Source organism: Camelus ferus, chromosome 2, assembly GCF_009834535.1.
Source record: "Camelus ferus isolate YT-003-E chromosome 2, BCGSAC_Cfer_1.0, whole genome shotgun sequence".
Lineage (NCBI taxonomy): Eukaryota > Metazoa > Chordata > Mammalia > Artiodactyla > Camelidae > Camelus > Camelus ferus.
In genome coordinates, this window is record NC_045697.1 from 38740399 (window position 1) to 38766519 (window position 26121).

General features: G+C 37.4%; 2 protein-coding genes across 2 annotated transcripts in view; one reads left to right on the plus strand and one right to left on the minus strand.

The window, feature by feature from the left end:
* Positions 1-16007, minus strand: part of PPAT (phosphoribosyl pyrophosphate amidotransferase) — a 36541-nt gene extending 20534 nt beyond the window's left edge. The window contains exon 1 of the mRNA XM_006177327.3: positions 15405-16007. Coding sequence (XP_006177389.1) covers positions 15405-15532 — 128 coding nt within the window. The 5' untranslated portion in view covers positions 15533-16007. The remainder of the gene's footprint in view (positions 1-15404) is intronic.
* LOC102522524 (phosphoribosylaminoimidazole carboxylase and phosphoribosylaminoimidazolesuccinocarboxamide synthase) overlaps positions 2954-26121 on the plus strand; it is a 32499-nt gene continuing 9331 nt past the window's right edge. The window contains exons 1-8 of the mRNA XM_032498002.1: positions 2954-3181; positions 9286-9357; positions 9869-10240; positions 10563-10628; positions 12690-12826; positions 16354-16420; positions 20263-20460; positions 25072-25250. Coding sequence (XP_032353893.1) covers positions 3022-3181; positions 9286-9357; positions 9869-10240; positions 10563-10628; positions 12690-12826; positions 16354-16420; positions 20263-20460; positions 25072-25250 — 1251 coding nt within the window. The 5' untranslated portion in view covers positions 2954-3021. The remainder of the gene's footprint in view (positions 3182-9285; positions 9358-9868; positions 10241-10562; positions 10629-12689; positions 12827-16353; positions 16421-20262; positions 20461-25071; positions 25251-26121) is intronic.

Sequence of the window (26121 nt, forward strand, 5' to 3'; positions counted from 1 at the left end):
TTCCTTACTATTCTCATCATCAGGCTTGGGTGTTAAATTACCTGGGTATATCAGTGTCCTTCGTTCTTCTCTCTAAAGAGAATTCTTAATTAACTTCAGATTTTTATTTTCCATGTTTCTAACTAAACCCAAAACATTCCCGAACTGCAATTTAGCCTCAAATAATTATGAAACCTGACTTAAAATTTGACAATTTTTACTTTGATTTTAAATGAATGTTTATGTCTTTGAAATCATACCTAACATTTGATCTCCTAATGTAGAATATAATGCTATTTCTGCCACTCAGTAAAACAAAATTAGAAAAACATATGTGGAAATGATATAGGAGATCAAGGAGGGACGCCTTCATTTTTCAAGGCTGGTGTGGTTCTTTTAAATGACGTTCCTTGGTCCATTTAAGCAAAAGTTAGATTAATTTTTGTAAAGTTTAGTATGTATCAATCAACTAATTACATAAGATACATATAAACTCTTAGCTACTTGACCATATATGCCAATAAAGCAAGATTTTCTGATTATCTCATTGCAGGATTTCTCTTTTCACATTACTAGTATCACTTACACTGCTTGCTATGTTAAAGCACCTAAAATACAGATATAAAGAAAATACCTCAAACTAACTACAATCATCTCTAGAAACTTATAAAATTGACAGACAATTCTAGTGGAAATTCAAAATGTCAATGGGAAGAAATTTGATTTCTCTTCATATATATAAATATTTAAACTGTATTATATCACTTTATTACCAAATGTTTACCATAAATCCATAATCCTTCATGAGTATGATCAAATTCAGCTCAAAGTATTAGCATGATCAGTTACTAATCCAATTTTAATTTTCCTTGGTACTTATTTTTAAAATGACTTCTCTCTTTCCAGGCAAAATGTCAGTTACATTAGCAGACAAAGAAGACATATCAGAAAATCCTTTACTTTTGGTTTCTCATATCAGACCAATGGAACTGGGTAGGTATAGTATGGTGGGCCAAAAATATAATGAAATTGATCCAATTTCAAACTGGAAAGTAAGGCTGGTTTCAAATCTGAGAAAATGGATGATTTTTTCCTGATAGAAACACTTAGGATTAATTTATGTTTCCCTCTTTTTTACCAACCTATACTAAACAAAATCATTTCTAGAAGGGGAGGGTACAGCTCAGTGTAGAGTGCATGCCTAGCATGCATGAGGTCCTGGGTTCAATCCCCAGTACCTTAACTAACTAACTAACTCACTCCGATCACCTCTCCCCTACCCCTCCCTGCAAAAATAAAGGGGGGGGGGATGTATTGTACAATATGGGGAATATAGCCAATATTTTGTAATAACTGTAAATGGAAAGTAACCTTTAAAATTATATAAAAAATACAAAAAAATCATTTCTAAAACAAATGATTTCTTTAACAAAATGTAAATTGCCTGGAAATATTAGCCTTCAAATTTCTAATGTCTATTCCTTAAATATAGTTAAGGAATCTGACGGCCAAAATTACACATAGTGGGTGCTTAATATTTAATGAGCATGACTTTAGCATTCCTGGGGTCTAAGACAAACAGAATTTTACATTTGAAAGCAAATAATATCAAATCCATAATGAGGTCAAGGATGATTTTATTCGCCTGAAAAGTCAAAGTAAATACCCTTCTTGCTTCTAAATTCTTACTGAAGGCTAATCCAAGTAAGAAAAAACATTGAAAAGCATCTCAAAACAAAGATATTAAATACACCACAAAATAAAAACAACTTCCTACCTCAGGGAAAGGCTATAGTGTTTTTTAATGACTTACATTATAGATAAAGTCTGAACTACTGTTTTATTAAACATGAAATCTGAGAAAAGCAAGATAATATGGTTGTTAAATAACCAATATAATGTCAAATAATGTTACCATAAAACGAGTTGCAAAACTGTGCCAGAGATCAAACACAAAGGCACTATGTTATATTAAAGGATTTATAACTAAGTGGAGATATCCTGCCTAAGACATGAAATTTCTGGCACATTTCCTTGCATTAAAGGAACATAATATTTCACTTAAAATGGCATTAGGTCTTTAACCAGTGAGACAATTTTTATTTTCACAAAGTAAAATATTTTCACACAGAGTAAGAAGCACCAATTATCAATGTGCCTCTTCCAAGCCCTTTACCCACAAGTAGTCTTGGCTCTCAACCGTGAACTGCATGCTAGAATCACAATCTGGGGATGAAGGGTGAGGGCAGCAGTTTATAAAAGCTCCCCAGGAGGTTCTGATATGTAGCAAATGGAAACCATTAGATAAAGAAAAAGAATGCAAAGAAAATGAATTGCTCACACATACCACAAAAAAATTGTCTTCAATGAGCCATTTTCTTACATAATTTTATTGCTTTCTACAAGTAAATACTACAAAATTACATATTCAACTTTGATCATATACTGACAGACACTCCACATACTGAAGGAGTGGGATGGAAGAGAAAGAAATGATGGAGAAGAAAGATGATCAAAATGTAACTAATTAAAAACACAACTTTATTAAAGCCAGTCACTGTTATAATAAGGAATAGATTCAGGCTCTGTACTTCCATTTCCCAAATAGTTTGAGAAAAACTAAACCATGATTTGTAGTCCATCTCCTATGGAGAAAATTACTTTCTTTACTAATCTTGCATCCCATTATTTATCTTGTGTGATGTAAGTACCCCATATATATATATATATATATCTCTCTCTCTCTCTCCCTCCTCATCTGATCCAGGTAACTCTACACCAATAATGGAACCCCCAAATAATCCAACTTTTATTCCAACTGTAGCAAATGAAGGAGGAAAGCACTGGACTGTGCCAGAAGTCAGGGCTCTAATAGGCATCTGGTCTGACAGAGGCATACAACAACAACTAGAGAGAACAGTGAGAAATAAAAGGATATTTGAACAAATTGCTGCCAAGCTTCAGAAACTTGGAATCGACAGAGATTGGAAGCAGTGCAGGACAAAGTACAAAAACTTAAAACATGAGTACAAGACTGTAAAAATGGCTCAAGACCTAGGCATGACCAGGAGTATGAAGTTTTTTACCGAGCTGGATTCTATTCTGGGACACAATAAAACAGAAAAATCACAAGGACAGAAATCCCAAGATGAAGAGCAAGCCACAGGATATGCCCACATGAAAGCAGAAGAGGACCAGCCAGGTAGGAAGGCAAAAAGAAAAGTAATCTTAACACTATGTAACCGTACAAAAAAAGCCAGTAACATGAATATAGTCTAAGTTACATGGATTTCATTAAAATCTGTTCAACAAGCTAATTATTCAGTTTATTATAAAACAGATTTCATATATATTTGATCTCCCCCAGATGGTGGAGAATAGTACAAAAATTACACAAAAGAAGGAAATAAAATTGGATTTCCAGAAGTTTAAAGAGACCAATTTTAATAAAGAAAAAATGCAACTCTAGATGGCAGAACTTAAAGCAAGTTTTCATATCAAATGTGATAAATTGTGAGTAAGCAGAAAAAGGGCACTGAAAAACTTACAAAAATACAAAGCCTTTGAAGTTTAAGTTCTGGGACCCTTCAGAAAGTTCTTTAAAACGAGTTTAACCCAAAGGATTGAGATACAATTAACACAAAGACGTTACAGCATGAAATAAACTGAGTTCTAAACCAGGAGTCAGGAAATCCAAGTTCTAACTCAGACTCTGTGGAACTTTAAACCGTCTCCTCTAGACCTGACTCTGTAAAATGGGGGACTGGACAAGATATTCTTAAAGGCCTGCACTACCCATGATGTTTCTAGATCTTCACGTCCACCTTAAATGATGCAGTCCTAGTAAGAGTATGCATCTAGGAAAAACAGGGAAATGATAGAGTTAGGATTGGGAATAGTGGAGAGAAGTCCTAACATGTGTTACTGGTTGACAAGAAAGAAACTGGCCTACTGGGGAACCAGACATCTCCCCCACTAAAATTAAAATCTAAAACGACTAGCAATAAAGCAGCCCAACAGCAGTGGCATGATTATGTTCACACAGTCATTGCTGGAGGTTCAGCTGACGATGACCCCACCGGTTATGTCAGAAGACCTAGTTAGGGACTTACAACACCAGATATTTATAGTGACCCAAGACTAAAAGATGTTTAAGGGTGGGGAACCTAAACTACAGAAAAGCAAACAACCAGTCTTTAGTGTTAGATTCACTCTAAAAGGGAAAATAATACATTAGAGTTTAAAACTCAGTTCTGAAAGTGAGTAAGAAACAAACCACCATGCCTCCTACCATGTTCACACAGTCATTGCTGGAGATGCAGCTGAAGATGACTTGGTCAGTAATACGCCAGTAGACCTAAGAGAGACAGATAGGAAACAAAGCCCTGGCACAGGTAAAAAAAATACTCTTTGTTGTTTTTGTGTGTGACAAAATACGATTATAAGATGTTGCTACAGACTGAACTGTGTCAACCTGAAATTCATGTTAAACCCCTAACCTCTACTGTAATGGCATTTGGAGATGGGGCTTTTAGGAAACAATTGAGTTTAGAAGAGGTCATAAAGGTAGCCTTTAAAATATTACATATTATGTATATTATACTATAGCTACAATATCTAGGATGGTATTAAGTTGTAAGAATATATACAAGAATAGAATGTTACAACATTATGTGAAGGATCGTTGGATGATACATTTCCAAAATACAGAAATGGAAGGTGGAAATTATTAACAACAGTAAAGTTGCCTATATCTGATCAGGATTATCTGGGAACTTACTCAAAATGTAAATTCTTGGGCCCCATCGAGAATCAGAAACTCGGGTTGGGGCCCAGCAATCTGTCAAGTTCTTCAGGTGATTCTGATACATGCTCAAGTTTGAGAACGACAGCCCTGTGGCACAGGGTACTAAAGTGATGGACTGTTTCCAATCTGATGGTTTGTCTTTTACACAAACCAAAATTGGGGGAAGAGGGGATCACTGAGCCCCGAAGCAGAAGCCTTGCAGTCAGAGACCTAGCACACAGTCTTTGAGTTCAAAGCTGCATACAGCCTTGTAAAGTATAAAGACCAATGCTGATTAAAATAATCAGGCAATCAAATTCCTCACACTCTTGGCAAACTTCAGATTAAAAGCTTAATGGGAGAAGGGAAAGCTAGAACACTGATAGGTGAAAATAAAGAGAAATTACGGAGACTAACTTGATAGGCTAACTAACCTGCAGATGACTAGGGGCATGACAACAAATGTAAACAAAGCTCTGTGCTCTTAGATTTCTTAAGGTATCATCACAATGACCTGTGTCATTAAGAGTTAAAATCAGATTACTACATATAATGTTTAATCAGATAGAAAGATTTCCATGGAAAAAGTTAAAAAACTTTAGCATTCAGAAGATTTTAGCTTATTAGTCCTCTGGAAAACTCACTAAAGTACTACACCTCTTTATACTTTTCTATATGTAAAAGGAAAATATTAAGCCAGATGTAAACGGGTAGGTTTTAAAAAAAACTGCTTGGTATGTTTACACATTAGTATGGAATATATTTAGAAAATATGAAACAGGATATATTTACAGTTCTTCTAGAAATTATGTTATTTTAAACTTTAAAATGAAAATAAACCAAGAAAGGTATTAACCCACATGGATCCCTGCAGCTAAGTACATGAAAAAAATTTAAATAGCAAGTAATTTTAGGCACACTTGCAATATATACCTCTTGATGCTCAAATCACCACTCCACTATTTAGAAGATTGTTCTGTTGAGGTTAAAGACATGGATTTTTTTTTTTTAAAGACATGGATATTTATCTTTAGGAAAAATACTGTCAGACATGCTATTGCTCCATATTGTTAACCTTGACACTTGGTCCTAAAACTGATCTCCCAAAAGCAGTATCTTTCCTATCTTAAACATACGCCACAAGCATTTTCTTCTTTCAAATAAAAATCCATTTGAGCCGTGGACCCTTGTATTCTGGTTCCCAACTTAGAACTCCTGGAGATTTTGGTTTAGTATATGTTGTAGAGTGGGTTCAGGCATTTGCAGTTTGGGAGAAGATCGCCAAGCATAGGCGGGTTGTCATGTTTAGAGAATAAGACCAGCAGAGGTCTGAAGAGAGTACTACATATTTGAGTCCATTTAGAGGAGAAAATTAGCTAATTCTGAAAAATTGCTTAAAGGATGAATGACCATTGCAATAAAGAAGATAATCACTGGGAAGAATCATAGAACTCTTAGGCTATGCCTATTACTTACACATTTCAGTAAAAAGAAATGGCCCATGAAAACTGAATAACTACTTCTTTGGATGTAAAATAATTAATTTTTCTCCCTTTCTGAGGCAAAGGCAAAAGAGGATAAAAGGAATCAGAAAGTTACCAGAGGATAACGGACTGTCGCCTAGAGAGAAATCTGTGATGCACAATCTTATCAGCTACGTGTCTTTTCTGAGTAGGAGAAACTAAACTGCCTTAATTCATCTCCAACACCAGCTGTTATTTAAATGAGGTGGAATTTCTCAGTACCTCGGTTATTGCAAGTCACTGCTTTCTAGTACAGGACAGTCAGAGGCTCAGAGGGGTGGAGACAGGCACATATATCTTACTGGAGGCCACGCTTATCATCAGCCTAAAAATTACAAGTGAAAGACTACATTGTTCTTTTAAGGATAATGTTAAAACTATTTTCCTTTTGGCTATAGTAAATTGTGTTTCCAAAATTAAAAGATACACTATCCTGGCAATTTAACAAAAATTAGCAATGTGATGGCCAGCAGAGGGCATTAAAGTATCTATTGTTAGTATCTAAGAAGGTATGCCAGGCATTTTGTGTTCTCCAATTCATAGACGGAAGATAGAAAGTTTTCTTTAAAGTGGAGTATTTAATAAACACTTCTGTATATTTTGCAAACAATTTGGATAATCTTCACAGTAAAGTTATTAGACAAACTAATGTAGTCAAATGAAACACAATGTTAGAACTTTTAAAAATATTATAAATTAAGAAAAGCTCAGACATAGGTATGCAGATAAATTTAAATATAGGCAACTTGTTAATTTATTCTAATGAGGTGATTCAAGGTGGGTTTCTAGATAGCTTCAGGATGGTCACCAGAAAAACCACTCTTGTGATTAGAGCTGGAATTTGGGGTCAGCCTGATCTCCAGCAGGGGAGTGAGTTTGGAGACTGAGTTCAATCATGTGGCCAATGATTTAACTAATCATGCCATAATCGATCATGTCGATAAAAACTCTGGCTCAGAGGAGTTTCCTGGTTGAACACATTGATGTGCTGGGAGGGTGACACACCCTGCACCTGAGACCCTCCTAGACCTTGCCCTAGGCATCTCTTCATTTGGCAGTTTCTGAGTTCTGTCTTTTACAATGAAACTGTAATCCTAAATACAGCACTTTCTTAAATTCTATGAGTTGTTCTGGCAAATTATCAAACCTGAGAAAGTCATGGCCCCTCCTGAATTTGAAGCCAGTCAGCCCTTAAAGCTTCGAAAGCTTCGGAATCTGATGTTAACTCTGGGTTAGTGTCAGATTGAATTGCTGTGCACAAAGTTGGGGTGGAAACATAAGAGACTAAAAGCTCCTCTTTCCTTAAAAGCTACTAAATTTAGGGATTTCTGCCCCCTCCTACGACATCTTATTTTCCAGGACTAATTACTCAAAATTTCTACATAATACCTAATATCTCCCTAAATGTTCCTATTTCCCAGAAGTAGGGCATGTGCCTGAGCCTAAGAAGTGACAGTTTTAGTCACTTAAGTAAAATGTTACAAACTCATATTTTGCTGAAATGAGATTTGAGTTTAAAGTTTACCTTGGACTTGTCCTCTCTAAAAAGTAGCCAGCAGGACAAGGGTTTGGGAGGGGTTTGGGCACAGAAGGAGGTGGTGGGTGTAGTTATAAAAGGGCAACCAGAGGGATCCTTATGATGTTGGAACTGTTGAGTATCTTGACCTTGATGGTAAAGACACATAGCACGGGGTGGATATAGCTCAGTGGTAGAGCACATGCTTAGCATGCATGAGATCCTGTGTTCAATCCCCAGTACCTCCATTAAAAAAAAAAAAAAGACACATAACTACACAAGTGACAAAATTATTACAGAACTTAATACACACATGCAAGCACACACACACATGTTCACAAAAGAGTACAAGGAAGCCTGGGGAAATCTGAATCAGAGTGGTGGATTGTACCAATTCCAGTATCCTTGATTTAATAGTATACATGGTTTTATAAAATGTTACCATCGGAAAAAACTAGGCAAAGTGTAGAAAGGATATCTATTATTTCTTACAACTGCATGTGAAATCTACACTTATCTCAATAAAACTTTCAATAAAAAAAAAAAGTAGCTTGTTAGGTGGCTCCAGAATACAACCTGTCATTTGAGATCTTGACATTGCTAGGGGGCTAAACTTCAGCCTAGTCTCATGGTCCAAACACGTCCTCAATAAGAAGATCTGGTCCTATCTTGACGTAAATCTCCACACTCATTGCTGCATATGCTTACTGCCCTCTAACCACCTTTTGCTTCACACGTCTATTAGTACAAACCATTGTCTAATTTTACAACAATCATTACAGGCAACTGCGTAGACACCTATATTTAGTAACAGGATTTTTTTTTAGAAGTCCCAGTGTATAGGAAAGTACAGCTGAGATAAAAGAAGACTGTCACAGCACTGCTATACTTCAACACAGCAATCCAACATATGCATAAGAGGAGGTGCTTTCCCCAAATTACAGACAGCTGACATTCTATTCATATACTGCTCCACTAGAATAAAGCACTGTTATATTTGCCAGGTTAGCCATTTTAAGTTCCTTAAAATGTTTATCATCTGTCTGCTGTTAACATCTCAATGTGAAAACTGCTCAGACCATTTAATCTCAGGGTCTTTTATTCCTTTGTATGTATTGCAGTAATTAGTTACAATGGGGATCAAATGAAAAAGGAGTTCTAAGAGCTCTCTGTCAAGCATTAAAATGTAACAATGAAAGATGTTACCAAAATGGGTCACAAAGTACTTTCATACTCCCAAATAGAGCATATGGTCTCATCACTTTAATGGCAGAGTACTTCCAATATTTTGGTTGGTAGTGAATCCTACAATGCCATTTAAAATCTGGTTCGAGATGGCAAATGTTCTTGGCTTTGAGGTTACAGTTTTGATCTTGGGATCCAGTCTTACTACTTTTTTCAGCATAATCTTCAATCACAAAAGTAGGTTAGGCTTCTATGAACAACAAATTTAAATTGATTTTCTCTTTGTTTTTTGACAGAGGAAGACACTGTAAGTACTGCCTCAGAAGAGGCAGGCGGCCCCATAGCACCACAGAGTATCACTGGGTCAGGTAACGGGTCTAAATTGTTCTATTTTTAATGCTCTGGTGATGTTTAAAGTCTAACATACACCAGTATAAATAGTTATAGGAAAGATCTCTATTATGTATTATCCCAAATGCCTCATTATAACTGAGTTGGTAGAGAATGTGGTAGGGGAGGAAAGAAACTGTCTATTTCTATTTCTTATAAAAAAAAAAAAATTTAGTAAATACCAAGACTCTGTATTCATAAATATCCAGTGCAGAGTACATATTAATAAAAAGCAGCTAAACTATTCCCACTAATACTGGGGACTAGTCTGCCTTACAGTTTAAATACATATTTATTTTATTTGAATATGAATGTATGGGAAAAAATTTGACCCTCATATTGAAATGATTGTAATTCTCAGTGCTTTACGTCAGTTCAGGTTGTTTTAATGAATGATGTTCAAATACCTCTAAGATGCATTTCTAAGTCTAAATAATCTCTAAGATGTATCTCTAAATCTGAATAATTGTAAATAACGTTGGTTTACAGGTAGTCATATTCCTTTAGAAGATGCTAAAAGTCGTTTACAGATTATAACAGTGAGTGACACAGAGGCTGGAAGACACTGGTGTGACAATGAGGTCAGAGCACTCATACACATATGGTCTGATGAAAAAATTAAGCAAATGCTTGAAGGGGCCACAAGAAACAGACAAATATTTGAGGAAATTGCCAGAAGATTAATGCAGTTTGGAATAGACAGAGACTGGAAACAATGTCGTACCAAATACAAAAATTTAAAATATGAGTACAGAGTTTTACAAAAGAAAAACGGCAACCCTCAAGGAAAAATGAGATTTTATGAAGAAGTTGATGGCCTCCTAAGACGATCATCTCTCAGAACTACCAAATGGAAACATGGTAACTCTGGAATTAACCTTTTTAAATAAAAATTCTATGAACTTCTCTCTTTGCATTTAACTTAGCAAGAAATTCTTCAATAATAAATTCCTAACACTATTTTATGTTCAAATGATCCCCCAAATTATTATAAATCACATAGCTAATACAATCAAGAATTTCAATTTCTTTTCAAACCTTGTACCAAAATATTCCTAACTCTTAAACTCATTTTTCATCTGTCCAATTGCTTAAGTGTTCTAACTTTAGTGTACTTGAATGCTCGAAGACTAATGTATTTTAGATGATGTCATATAATGATTCCTATGTTCTTTTATTTAAGAATTATTTGAAGGTCATACCAAAAACTCAAGAACTTTGAGCATCAAAAGAAAAGCACATGAAGATGGTAAGAGTCTGAGAAATGCCAAGTTTTTCCATATTGAGAAAAATTTCTGTAGCTTTTTCCTGATAACAGAGACGTTTATTGCTGTCCTTGACAAATTAGACTTTACTGTTTATGAGCTGTGTGAAAGCCAAAAATGCTGAAAAATGATTTCTTCCCTAGTTCATTAAGATTGAAAAGTAACAAAGTAAATGGAAACTTTCCCAGATCAGAAATTTCTGCACAACTATCCATTTATCATGAGCCTTTAAATTACACTTTTCAGAGACTGCTATCAGAAGACTAGGATGTAAAAGGAAAAATCCCCACAAGCTAGTAAGTTCTGAATTTGGTTTTCTCCAAAGGTAGTTAGCAATGGGTGTAACATTTTAATAATTCTAGAAATAAGCCAAACTCAGAAGCCAACTAATTATGTGAGCTGAAATTCTCAACTGACCCATTATAAGCATCAGAAAAGGTAATATAATGTAGCATAAAGAAAAATGTAGAATATAAGAAAAAGCACTCAACTCAGTAATCAGAAAACCTGAGTTCTAGTCTCTCACTGACCCAAAAAACTCAACACGCAGCATCTTGACTGCATCTCTCTGGACCTCTAAGATAATCCAACTTTAGCATTTTATAGATCTATAATATAATTTATCGAATTGTTTTGTATTCACATCAATAGTTGAAGAGCTCAACTTTTACAAAGTGAAGACACCTGTGTAACCACCACTCAACTCAAGAACTGAAACATAACCAGCACCCTCGAGGCCTCCCAGTCATTAATCATCCTTCTGGCCCCCATAAAGGTTATCCATATTCTGACTTCTGTCACCACAGATTAGCTTTAGAATCATACAATGTTTTTTTCTTTAGTATGTACTTTTTAATGTCAAGATTCTTTCACATAGCATTGTAAGATTCATCCATGATTTTACTTGTAGAAGGAGTTCGTTCTTTTTTATTGCTGTAGAATATTCCATTATAGGAACGTACATCCTTTATCCACTCCACTGCTGGACATTTCCCATGCTTCCAGATTGGGGCCACGATGAATAATGCTGCTATAAAAATTCCTGTGCATGTCTTCCAATAAACATATGTATGCATCTTTGTTGAGTAGACACCCAGGAGAGGGATGCTGGGTCATGGGGTATGCATATATTCAGCTACTGTTTTAAGCACTTTACATATATTAATGCATTTAATCTCCACCACAACTCTATGAGATACGTGCTGTCATTATCCTCAGTTTAAAAAGGAGGAAATGGAGGCATTAAGAAGTCTATGCTGTCAAAACAGTTGCTTCAGTGCCTCTCTGTGATAGGCAGGGACCACATCAGCCCTGTGTGGTACAGAATTCCTAGTGTCTACCACGGCACCTTGCACATACACAGCAGGAGCTCAACAAATCTTTTTTGAGTTAAGTATTAGAGAATAGCAGGAATCCACTGCCCCTCAACCCTATCTGACAACCCTTATATCTCAAGTGAGCTGAAAAATTTTCTCCATTTTTGGACACTAATTACAAATGAGTTGCCCCATCTTTGCTTTGTCTTAATGCTCTTTATTATCTATGCCACTGCAAAGGGAAATTGCTACAGATTAATCACAAAAATGATCACTCCCAATCCACTGACTCTGTGCACTGGACCTTTAAATATATGTCTAGCCCAGCAGGTGAGAAAACAGACTCAGAAATTAGAAGACTTCCCCAAGATCAAACTGATGTTACTAGGAATCTTGGCACTAGATTTCAAGTCCTATGTGAAAGAGCTGTTCCCAGTGCTGACCAGAATGACAAAGCAGGAGTACTTTGAGACTCTTGGGGATAAGTCACTTTTCCAACCAAGGGAATGCAAAACACTATAGGAATGTAACATGTTTGGTCATTATTTCTAAGAGATAAAAGTCCAAAAAGTTAACCCCAGCCTTAATTTAGCAACTCAAAGCAAGTTCTCTGATAAGCTACTCATGTGTTCTCTAACAAACTAAATGAAGATCACTGGGAACTAATTCCATAGGTTGGTGAGTCTCACAACTGCTTTCCTGTGATAATTTTATATACTCTGTTTGCAGAACCAGAGTCTGTATCTCCCAAGAAAACTGCTCCTGAGATCACTGCAAATCGGTTTCCTCAAAGAACAACAGAACCAAAAGATTCTACAGGATGTTTTTGCAGACAGGAAAACCCCTACATGACCCGACTTCATCAGGTAAATCTCATAAATTTTTAAAAGAGGTATGAAAATGGTTATCAGTTAGTTGTAGGGTTCAGTTCCTCACCCAAGGAAGTGATAATACACTGAAGGACATTTTCATCTCCTAACTAACCAAGGAAAGGCTAACTAGTTGGTTCATGGGATAAATCTATGAAATTTTAGTAATTCCTTTTAGGGAGTCTTCAAATACGTCCATGTCATTCTAGTCTCCATAAAATGTCACTGTGGTTTAAAGATGAAGATTTCTGATCTAGGGAAGGTGGGTGGTGTGGTTTGTCCAGAATCCTGCAAACCAATGAACTAATGTTTTCTGAACAGAAAAACCACTTGGTGATTATATGAATCTGGTGTGAACAAGCCTGCACACACAGCTCACAGCTGAATACAACAACTAGTTAGTTTAAAACTGAAAATTCCTCCTGACAGTAAGTAGAGCTATGGAATAAACTTGCAAATAGCCAGACTACTAAAAAGAAGTACTTCTGGGTGAGCCCATCTGTATTAATTGTCCAGTGCATGACTGTATAGCAACTGATACTCCATTTGCTTTCATATATAAAATACATATTACAATTTTCAGCTACTCTGTTATCCCTAAGACTAAATTTGTTTAGGTCAGATTATGGCTAAGATAAAGACAGAACCAAATACAATGCAAAAGTGACAGAAATTTCATCTTCTAGATCCCATGTTTAGGAAGATAATGTATAAGTGATAAATTCTTTCATCAAAAAGGGAGGGGAAATCAACAGAATCTTGTTTTAAAACTAACCATTGAGTGGATTGGGTTAAGGTGGTAAAGAGTCTTCTGCAAAGGACCACCACTGGACAGTACACTGTATATAACTATATTAAGTTATGACAACCTATCTAGGCCTCCAGTTTTGACCGTCCTTCATTCAATGCCATATAAAAACATTACTTCTTAATCTTTGATCCCTACCTACCGGTTTAGAGTAGCAGAAGATTTTATCTTCCAGACATAAGGAAGTTTAACGTTCTTAGAATCAGAATCTGTTCCCCTAAAGGGAGAGGACTTTTGCTAATTTTACAGTTTTGAACTGGAAAAGATTATGAGCAAGAACCAGACCTCTCAGTGAACCTTAATGATTCTATGTCTACACAAGGAAAATCTGTTTTCCATTAATACCTTTGTTCCCCCAAAGCTACCGATTTCTTGCCGTTGTTACTGAAAATATCACAAGGTCAATTTTCAATACCACAGTTTAACAAATAGTTGTTTGGTCAAATAAGCAGCCTGATAGAATCCATTTAATTTTCTCTATTCATAAAGTAATCACATTTTTATTTTATTTTATTGCCCTTAGCTTGTAATTCTTTCACTTAAAAGCAACTGTAGGAAAGTGTATGTAACTAGGAAGAAAGTTGTATTCATTAAAAAAAAAAACCCCAAAAAACCCAAAAAATCATCCCTTTTCTTCATGCACAAATTTAAAGAAGAGAGCTTAGGATGAACTTTTGAGTTATTTAGCTAAAAAATAAATAGTTAAGCAAAAACACTACTTCTATTTTACGTTTGGTGAGGGAAAGCTAATCATTTGGAATGCATACTTATCGCTCCCATACTGCTGCTAAGTGTTACTGCCAAGTTTCTTAACTGTTCTAGAAGTTGTTGCTGAGATATTGCCTTATAGAAATTTTGTAATACGTTCACTGATAAATGTTAAACCTAGGTTTATATTCCTTAATCAGAGTGTTTATATCAACCTATAGTTAGTAAGAATTGGAAAGATTACAGAAGCAAAGTTACTTTTTAACTCAAAGGGATCTATGAGTTTTTCAAAATCAATGTGTATCTTGCCATATAAGAACTGCCCTCCTCTCTTTCTTGTAAAGAAGAAAGTTATTTTGGCGTTTTCTTACTACCAGCCTTTTTATTCACTATCTAAAACGTTTACCAATGAATCTTTTGCACATGCACTATTCCTTGTGATTGGATTGTTCTCAGTTAATTCAAATGAGAGCTGTAGCGGGTAGTTCCTCTTGAACACCAACTAACCCTGTTTCCCCGGGTTCGAATACCTAAGTTCCCATAGCTGCGACAACGTTCAAATACACAATCTGCTCAATAGCTCTGCCCTGGCAAACAAAAGCTTGTGGTGGTTGGAGGCTCCGCGCGAAACCTGAGGGTCCTGTAGGTCCCGGACCAGCAGTCACTCCACACAATCCTATCACAACAGCATCTCCAGGCTCTGGGAAATTAAAACCCGCAAGCAGCCGGGGAGGAACCCAATCGGACTAGCCCAAGCGAACAGAAGCCTTACAAACTGGTTAGACCCAAGAAGGGTACGCAACCCTGGAGGAGAGGGGAGAGCCCTTAAAGAGCATTAAGGGTTGCGGGAAACCCAGTGAAGTCTAGGGGGACAAGGAAGCACCCGCGCAAGCCTTGACAACCTGGTGGATGCCACAAGCAGATGCCGGTCCAGGAAAGAAAGAGAGGTCCGGCCTCCGGTCCTCAGGCATCCGCGAGATCACCAACTCGGGCCGCGGGAAGCGGCTCAGGCAGAGAAGCACACGTGCCGCCATCCCCACCCCTCGCCCAGCTGCTCACCGGTGCTGCAGCCCCACGAGTCCCAGAGTGATCACATGGGGTACATCCAGCTGCGTGGGCCACTCTCCTGAGGCGATGCACCCGAACACGCCACATTCCTCTCGGATCCCCGACTCTTCCAGCTCCATGTCGCCGCCGAAAGCACGTGGAGGGACCCGCCGCGGCGGCAGGGGTCTAAGCACCAACCAGCTGCCCTCTCGGCCTGTAAGCCTCAGACACTTGCGCCAGCTGCAGCCGCTCCCTCTACGGCGGTAGGACCCCCGCGACTGCGGCGGCGCTTGCTTTCCCGAAGTAAGAGCGATTAGCTCGCCCCCCGCCCCCTGCCCCGCCCCCGCGAGCCCACCAATGAGCAAGGATGCAGGGAGAGGCTCCGCGGCTGAGGGGCGGGGTCAAGGTTCTGTGGGGGTGGAGCTAGGCCTCCACCTGTCCCTGCGGGCAGCTAATTTTTCTGCACGTGGAAATCTTCGTTATATTCCAGCACCCAAGACTGGGTGATGAGACTACAGGAGTTAAAGTCATTTCTCTCCCAGAGGATGTGAACTTTGTATGTCCCCTCCGCACATACTTTCCCCAGCCGTCACTACTTGGTATACTCCAACCTATGAACCGCTCTCGTTGCAGAGGAGGGGGCTGGTCAGCGAGCTGCCGCAGGGTGGGGAGGGGCCGCCAGTGCGCGCCACTTTTCCTTTCTGCTGGAACAGCGCCCGCGCGGGGAGGGGCACGGTCCGCGTCGCTGCGCCTGCGCGGCGGGAAGCCTCGGGCGAGTCGCTTGCTCCTTGAGTCGAAGTTCCTCAAGGTCCGCAGAGACCCCCGCGGTTCCGTCGCTGAGGTGGTGCTCAACGAGGCTGCGAGGGGGCGCTCTGGGCCACGCAGCCCGCCGGGGGCGTGTCTGTGGGCCGCACCTCCCTTCCCCGCCCCGTGAGCCTCTCTGATCACTCCTCTTTTCCAGAGTCCCGCCTCTGTTCCGAGCGCGGCCGCCGCCCCCAGCCCACTCCGGACAATGGCGACCGCTCAGGGTGAGTAGAGGCGTCCCCCGGAGTCCGCCGGGGACTCCCTGCCCTCCACGGTCTTCCCTCCCGCAGCCTTGAGCTCGCGGGCTAGACGTGGACACGTGCGCGCTCTGCTGCCCCGACGGCGGCCTTCCCCGGTTTCCCTGCACCCCGCCCTTCTAGGCTGCTGGGCGGGCGGGCAAGTGCCCCAGGCGTTGCTGAGCCGTGCGTTGGAAACAAAGCGCTCTCGGGCATCCGAACTTTCCGAAACACCCTAAACTGCCTTTGGGATGGGGAAAAGGAGCAAAGGGTAATTAGAACGAGAAATGTCCAGGGGTTGGAGAGGTGCCTGGAAATCGCATTTGCAATCAATAGATATTGCAAAACAATCACAGGAACTTCTGGTGTTTACTCTTCAAACCAAAGTCTTGCTTTTTCCCGTTACGTTAATAATAACCTACTATCCTAGAAAGTTAATAATTGACTCTTCTGAAAACTTTGCTATTTTCTGTCAAAATTTTGTGTGTGTTTTTCAGTCTTTTGATGCCAGTGATGGCTTTAGAGAGTTTCAAAACTACTAGGCAAAAATGTGTTCTTGCTTCACTTTGTATTTATCATATCACATATTTAAATAATCATTTTTGTCCACGAGTGATTAGGATCCGCGGGAGAGGTCGCTTGTGGTATTTTTGCTGAAAAAAGTTGGGTTTTTTCCCCCCAATACCCTATTTTAAAATTTATGGTGAACCAAATTCCTTGTGTTGGCTGGTCAGTACATTCTCTTCCACATAGAAAAATTGAATTTAGGTAGAAAACTATAGACTAAATAAAAAGATCCTGATGATAAGTAACAGCTCCATAAAGTCAAGACGTTAGACCAGAATTTTCTTTGCCGTACCCCTAAACTTGTAGACCTCTAAAATCTTTGCTCTTCCATTCCTTCCATGTAAAATTTTTGGGGCAGGCTAATTTTTCAGAACTGTCACGTTTATGGTTTCTCAGTAGCACTTCCTTGCCCAAAAATGTTCGCTGGCAACTCAAAAGTTATTAAAATCCAGTCTGAAGAATCTTTCATTCACATCCTGTGTACTGCTTTCTACCTCTTCAACTCTAACTTTGATTTTTCTCTCTTGTGAATCCTACCTAAGCCTACCTTCCAGTCAGGTTAATTAACCATGTTTACTCTTCTATGTTTCTTTATGCTGTTTCTTCTAGAACAATGCTGTCTAGTAGGAATATAATGTGACACTATATGTAACTGTGTTTTCTAGTAGCCACATTTTAAAATGTAAAAAGAAACAGGTGAAATGAATTTCAATGTTATTTTATTTAACCCAGTGTATCCAAAATAGTATTTCAACATGTAATCACTATAAAAAAAATTTGTGATTTTTGCAGGCTTTTTCTTCACATTGAAATCCATTGTGTGTTGTGACTTAACTTACATCTCAGTTTGGAGTAGCCACATTTCAAGTATTTCATGGTCACATGTGGCTAGTGGCTACCATATTGGACAGCACAGCCCTAGATGTTCTTAACTCTTACGTGGGGAAATTAAGTACTGAAAAGTACTTGTAAATTTCAGTTCCATGAATTTTCTCAGTTCTCATAGATCTCTTCTGAATTCATCTGTAATTTTGTAGCAGGCATTTTGGCACTTGTAGCATATGTCTCCTATGATATTATCTTATGTTATTTCTGTCCATTAGTTGAAATTCCTGCCCTCTTTAATGACTAGGTAATAAATACCTATCAGCTAAACTGGGAGGGAGGGGCCGTTGGTACAAACTTTCTTTTTCCTTTCATCTGACCTAGGCAACATCCTTGACTTTCCCTTCCCCAGTCCACCATATTGAATCAACTGTTATGAAAACTTTTACCTTTTAAGTATCTTGTCCTATTTCACTGCTTTTTCCTTAGACCAGGATATTTCTTGCCTGGATTGCTGCCACAGCAGCCTAACTGTCCTCACAGTCTCTAGTTTTCTTCCACTTCACCTTTTCCTCATTTCATTCTCCACAAAGTAGCTATAATGATCTTTCTAATATAGAAACCTGTCATTTTATTGACATGCTTAAAAGCCTGTTATTATGATAAAGTCTAAACTTAGGTCTTAACGTGGCGGCTTATGAGACCTGAAGGATGAGTAGTGAAATGGAAGGGAAGGAAACAGTGCCCCAGGCCCAGGGAAGAGCATGTCGGGAAGCCTAAGCAGGAGGGGGAAATAGAGGTTCAGTTACGAAGTTGGGGTTCTAGGAAGGGAATAGAGAAATCTTAGTTTGGAGCACTAAGCCAAGCCTGTATCTTTGAAGGACCTTCAAAACAGTGTCAGTGAGTCAAGGGGGATGGGGATTTATCCTGTAAATAAGGTACCCTGCAGTGGCAACTATCAAACTGAATTGTAACTGTTGTGTTTAATGGTTACCTTCACTAACTGGTGATATGACCCCTGCCCAGTCCTTCAGTGTTATCTCCTGGCCTTCCTTTCTTCTCCTTAGCTGGTGCCCCTGCCCTCCCTTCCCTTCCCAACACAGTGTATACACATACACAGTGCTCCACACATACTGAAGTTCTGTCATGTACTCTTTAACCCCATGGTCTTTTTTCACCACCAGTACCTACCCCTTTCCCTCTTCTGGCTAAATTTTGATCATTCTTCACATCTCAACCTAATCCTCACTTAGTTCTAGACTTCCTTCTCTGATGTCTAGACATCAGAGGTTAGGTTAAGTGGTCCTGCTATGAACCTGTGATCCCAAAGTCTGTGTACTTCTCACGTTATACTTGCTATGATATCTTGTTAAATTTCAGCTTCCCTCAGACTCAGGTCACTTAAGAGCAGGAACTGGGTCTTATTTATTGGTACATCCCTAGTACCTGGCACATGGGCACTAAAACATTCTGAGAATGAGTCAATACTCTGGGAGCATGAGGGGTAATTTCTCCTTTTGGAAATTTTATGTCAAGTTCCTAAACTCCTATTATCTCTGATCTTCGTCTAAATCATTCTTTCTAATGACTAGGGTCGACTTTTCCCGTCTCATGACCTGCATCAAAATTAGGTTCTCTTCTCATGGTTTTCTGTAACTGAGTGAGGAGAGGAGATGAAGGGTAGGGGGTAAGAAAGCATGATTAGAAAAACAGAAGGGCTTCCAAATGGTCTAACTTCAGTGAGTGGAGGTGTCTCCTCTTGCACATTAACTGGAAATCAAGAAACCCATTTCATGGTAGAGTGCATGCCTAGCATGCACGAGGTCCTGGGCTCATTCCCCAGTATGTCCATTAAAAATAAATAAATAAGCTTAATTACCCCCACCCTCCCCCAAAAGAAAGAAACCCTTCTGGCTGAACTTTGCCATTTTGCCTGCCATGGAAAGCCAAAGTCTGAAAAAATACAGCATTTTTTCCCCTAGCAAGTTAGTTTAGTTATTGTATTGTGAGTATACTGTATATATATGAAAATACTAGTGTAGTTATATTAATTTTAATGTATCTTAGCTAATTCTACTTCAGTTCTGCTATGAGGCAGGTTGATAGTGGGAAGAGCACAGAATTAGATACCAGATTTAGGGCTTTTCCTAGTCCTGCCATTTCCTAACCGTGTGACCTCCACCTTTTTGACTCTTAGTTTCCTAATCTCTATAATTATTTACATAATTATAATTTTTCACAAAATTATGTGAATGAAATGTGATGATGCATTGAAAATACTTTGTAGAGTATAAGGTTCTATGCAGATAAGTTAATTTTTATTAAAATTATTTAATTACTCTGTATGTTCACTGATTCATCATTTCAGATAACTTAGTCTCCTAAATTAACTTTAGGAAATTTCTTTCCAAAATCTGATGTTTCCATGTTATTTTCAGTTTTGAACGTTGGTAAAAAACTCTATGAGGGCAAAACAAAAGAAGTCTATGAATTGTTGGATAGTCCAGGAAAAGTCCTCCTGCAGTCCAAGGACCAGATTACAGCAGGAAATGCAGCCAGAAAGAATCACCTTGAAGGAAAAGCTGCAATCTCAAATAAAATTACCAGTTGTATTTTTCAGTTGTTACAGGAATCAGGTGAGTGGCTCCCCCTACAGCCTCCTCCCTTTCGCATACGCCGCTCTGATCTCTTTAATGGGGAGATGGTACTGTTTGGATTAACAACATGTTTGGGGATGTCTCTCATACTAAGCTTATTTAAATCAAACCAGGAACTCAAACTTCACTGTGACACTTTATTTGATTTGGAGTTATTAAGTTGTATCATTTGGTTAATTAAAAGGAATCTTAACAGTTTGCTGTAGTCTTCCTAGGAGACATCTTCCTAGGAGAGACTTACCCATGCAGGAAGGAAGCACACTCTGGTGTTAGGCAGCTCTAATTGATGAATTGAAATTTAGTCTCTATAATTCTATATAAATTTGCTCCACCCCCTTGGAGATAATACAGAATTTCAAATCCCTCTTCCACTTGAAAGCCCTGAAAAGTCGTTGAAGATCACATCTGCTCATCCTGCCATTCTCCAAGTGAGGGATTTGGGCTAGATCAAAGATGTCCAGGGTTACCTCCTACTCTAAAACTGAATGAAGACTGTTTCCAATAGAGAAATCTATTTGAAAGATGAAATTCAGATCAGAGTATTTTGTGGAGGGTACTTGGAGTGAAAGGAGAATTAGGATAACCATTTTTCTGCAGGGATTTAGTCAAAAGCTGATTGGTCTGCAGTATGTAAAATCTCAGCCAGCAAAAGATTTCAGCTCCCTGTCCACTGTAAGAGACCTTGTGCCTTAGGTCACTCAACCTTTGAAGCCTCCAGTTGCTCATCTGTAAAATAAAAGCTTTGTTCTTTATCATCCCAGATCTAATTTTATAATTTAATAACTTCATCTCCTTTTACTTCCAGTATCTCCAGTTGTCCTCTCATTTCCTAGATCTTCCAGTAAGAATTAATCTTTTTTAAATCCAAAGGGGAATTTAATACCTTTGTTTCCAGTCAAGATAGATGTATCTGCTTTCCACAAAAGAACGAGGTAGTTCAAGTTAAATCCATTTTGTCAGTACAGAATGGGTTCTTGAATAGTTTTGCCTTTTCCAAAGTACCCTGTTTCACATTTTTAAATTAATATGAAAAAAAATGTTTAATTGCCAACCTAAATTATCATCCACATCATAAATTCCTCTATGCATTGAAGATAAATATATTGCTATAAATTTAAAGCACTTCTCACAGTACCTAAGTAATACTATACAGGATTTTGCTTTAAGGCTTTCTGGATTGGTAGTTTCCCAATGACCGAGGAGATTTCTAGAGAGAGCATCAAACTAATTTTAGCTTTCTTTTGCAGTACAGATACAACTGATCCATTTGTTAACCTCACAAGTTATCTCCTCCCCATACACATTAATTTTTTTTTAGTTGTTTAACACTGTAAGTGAACAATACAAAAATTATCTTTTGTGTTCTCATAGTAATACATAGCTATGGGGCTTTATATATGTATATATATATATAAAATAATAAATATATTTATTAAAAAATAAAATTATATACACTTTCAAGTAATGGAAGGTAAATATAGGCTTAAGTTTTTATTTGCTTATTTAATAAGGCACTTATTCAGTGTACTTGCTGGGGCTTAAGAACAAGTGAATTAGGATGATCCAAGTTGTCTCTGTCCAGGACTTTCCCAGTTTTGACTCTGAAAGTCCTTCGTTCAGCTGAGAAAGTTGGTTACCCAAGTGAAATTCTCCAGCGATTATCTTTATTTGGCACACTTAACATAGCTAAAACTTACTTGGTTCATAGGAAGTGTTGAAAGATGTTTTCCAGGTTTTATATACTGTGAAATTAAGGAAAACTTAAGTTTTTTAAAAAATTCTTAGAGTATTTTATGATACAATTAAGAGTCCTATTAAGCCTCATGTAATTTTTACTTGCTAATAGTTAAATGCTATGTCTTGACCATCAGTGGACTATTTAAGACAGCTTTCTTTATAACCAGGGGTGTGTTCCTAATGAAAGTGTTTCTAGAAATTTGAATGGGGAGAGTACCAGAATGAGAATCAATATACCAGAATTCAAATTTTCTTTGTCACTCATGAGCAAACTGTAAAAGACTATACAGATAGCAGGTATAGATAATACTGTTTTCCATGGAAATAATATACATACTGTACCTGAATTTTGAAGTTCCTGGATTTATTCTCAATAGTTAAAAATCAGAATTTAGCTTTTTAAGTCTCAGTGCCCTCCCACACAGAAACCAACTCTAATTACATTTAGCTGTGGTGGTAGTGATATGACTGACAGTCCTGTAGGTGTTAAACCACAGATGGGGAGCTAGGCAACCTTAATACAGGGACGGCCTCAGGGGTAACTGGGCTGATGAGCTGTCACTGTCAGCCATTGTAATTCAGAATATGAAGTGACACATTTTCACTCTTTTTTTTTTTTTTTTTTTTTTACATTTTCACTCTTTGATAGAAGTTTTGAATTTTGTAAACAAGTGAGAAAAATGGGGAGAGTTCACCAATAAACTTGGATACTAGTCTGTCGAGCTTGGTAGACAAGTGAGCAGATACGACTATTAACAGTCCTAAAAAAGAAGCACTCTTAAAGCCAGGCATGTAGTTAGCACCTCAAATTAAGGATTGATTTAAATCTCCTGTCTGCCCATGAGCCCAATCATTCATTAAAGGTTAAAATGGCCTAAATATTTTACCTAAAGGTTTTTAACATTCCCAGAGGGAATGCAGAGAAAACAGTACACGTTTTAGAACCAGATAGTGCATTTCAGGTCCAGGCTCTCTTACTGATTGACAGCATGACCTAACTTGTTAAATTACTTAACTTCTTTGAGCCTCTATTTCTTTCACTACAAAATGTAAATAATAGTACTTACCTCAAAAATTTTATGTTTGATTAAATAAGGTAACATGTAGAACACTTAGCATGAAGCAACGTTTCCATACATGTAGGTTCCCATTATGTGTGGGTACACAGAAGATCAAAGATCTTCAATCCTTTCCTGATTTAAAAAAAAAAATTGATCTTATTAGAGGATTAGATTGGGATCGGAGGTACTAACATTTTAGTCTGAAGATGGGCATTAATATGTTAAGCCCATGCAGGTTTCCAGAAGATATTTTAATCCATGTTTATGCTATAGTATTTGTACTGTAATGTATTAACACCTCTAGGAGAGACAGTATAGCATAGTGGTTAAGTCAGCAGCCTACAGAGTTCAGACAGTGTGGGTTGGAAACCCTGCTTTCCCTAATCCTTACTGACATAACTACTGTGTCTCTGTTCTTACCTATTTCGTTGGATTACTATCATATCTTATCAGGTATTACAAACAGACATAAATAAATAGGATTAAACAAAAAGAAAATGAATTTACAATGCCTTAAAGTAGGTCTTGCAAATTGTGGTAAAATATACATACATAAAATTTACCATTTTAAGCATTTTTAAATGTATGATTCAGTGTCATTTAAGTACGTTGACAGTGTTGTGCAACCATCAATCACCATTCTCAATTTCCAGAACTTTTTCATCCTCCCAAACAGAAACTCTGACCCATTAAACAGTAACTCTTCTGGTAACCTCTGTTCTACTTTCTGGCTCTATGAATTTGTCTATTGTAGGTACCTTGTATAAGTCAAATTACACAATTTTTAACCTTTATTTCACTTAGCATAAGGTTTTCATGGACCATCCATGCTGTAGCCTGTATCAGAATTTCTTTTTTTATGACTGAATAATCATTGTATGTATTTACTACATTTTGTCTATCTACTCTGCTCATCTGTTGTTGGACACTTGGGTTGTTTCCCTCTTTTGGCTATTATGAATGATGCTGCTGTGAACAATGATGTACAAATATCTGTTTGAGTCCCTGCTTTCAATTTTGTATATATACCTAGAAGTGGAATTGCTGGGTCATATGGTTTATGATACATTGTAACTATTATTAGAGAGATTATTATTTTCCAGGACTACCATATAAAATAGCTCCCATCCTAAACATCACAAGGCGGCTCTTTATCTCAGTTTTTCAGTAATATTTTAAGTAAGAAGAGAGAGGAAGGACAAATATTTTCTTTGCTCTTGGCCAAATTGGCCACTGTTCCTGCTGCTACCTATTGAATGCTTTTTTCAAGGATTATTTTCTTTAAATATTCAGAGAAAAGGGCTATCCAAAATTTAGGGCTGTATCTGATTGTGATAAGTAGATTAATATTTTATAAGGCCCATATAATGCTGGACCATAGAATATGAGAATCCTGCAGCCAGGTCTGATTCAGAGGTAATTGGGTGCCACTTAGTTATACGCCTTGTGCAAAGTTATGTGTACATTGGCAGAGGAGGTACTCAGTATTTTTTCAATGGATGAATGATGGTAAAGACACTGGGATACAGATTTTTTTGGTCCAGTGTATACTTTGCCATGCAACATTGAAATGAAATATTCCTGAATATTTTGATAAGCAGTAGAAAGCCATATTAATAATTTTGTTTTCTTACTTCTACCTTTTTTTTTTTTTTTTTTTTTTTTTTGGTAGTGCTGTTTAAGGATAATGCATTTGGCTAGGTAGGGTTTCTGTTTTGTTTTAAGGGTGGACTTTTATTATGCCTCGGATCTACCTTTAAAATTTTTTTTTCTTTTTGTCATCAATATGTAGGTATCAAAACTGCTTTCACCAGAATATGTGGGGAGACAGCTTTCATTGCACCTAGGTGTGAAATGATTCCAATTGAATGGGTTTGTAGAAGAATAGCAACTGGTTCTTTTCTCAAAAGAAATCCTGGTGTCAAGGAAGGATATAAGTTCTACCCACCTAAAGTGGAGATGTTTTTCAAGGTAATTATTTGGTAATTATTTTATGCCTCCCTGTCTTACTATAACATAGCAACCAGTTTAGTAAAAAGTCAAAAGATTTAAACATTATTAAAGCTTTTGATAGTGCAATTGTCATTCCAGAAATATATGTCAAAAAAGTTTACTTTCATTAGCAATGATAATTTAGATTTTTAAAAGAAAACGTCTGTGAAAATCTTATCTTTCTTTGAACCAAGATGACTAACAAAATGAACAAATTAAAATTAGCAGTTACTAGGAAGGAAAGTAACGATTCAATAAATTTTAAAATCTGTTGAAGAATTTGAAGTGAAGGCTAATATGAGGGATCTTTTTATATTCTAATACAGGAAACTGTATTAATGTCTCTTATAAGCAAAAACATAGTAAAGTATAATAAAGGAAATAGGAGTCAACAGTTACAAATTTGTATTGATTTTTATTGAAACTGCTTTTATCTGTTCATCTTTGTTTATGATATTAGGCATATTTCTTCTATCTCAGAAGCAATGTCAAATCAAGAATCCATAGATAAACAAGTTTATGCTGTATAGCACAGAGAACTGTATTCAATATCTTGTAGTAACCTATGGTGAAAAAGAATATGAAAACGAATATATGTATGTTCCTATATGACTGAAGCATCATGCTGTACACCAGAAATTGACACATTAACTAACTATACTTCAATTAAAAAAAAAAAGAATCCATAAAAGTGGGTGAGTGTAGCTCAGTGGTAGAGCATGTTCTTAGCTTGCACAAGGTCCTGAGTTCAATCCCCAGTACTTTCATTAAAATAAATAAATATGTAAAAAAAAATTTAAGAAGGTCATTTATTTAAAAAAAAAAGAATCCATAAAAGAAAATTTTCACT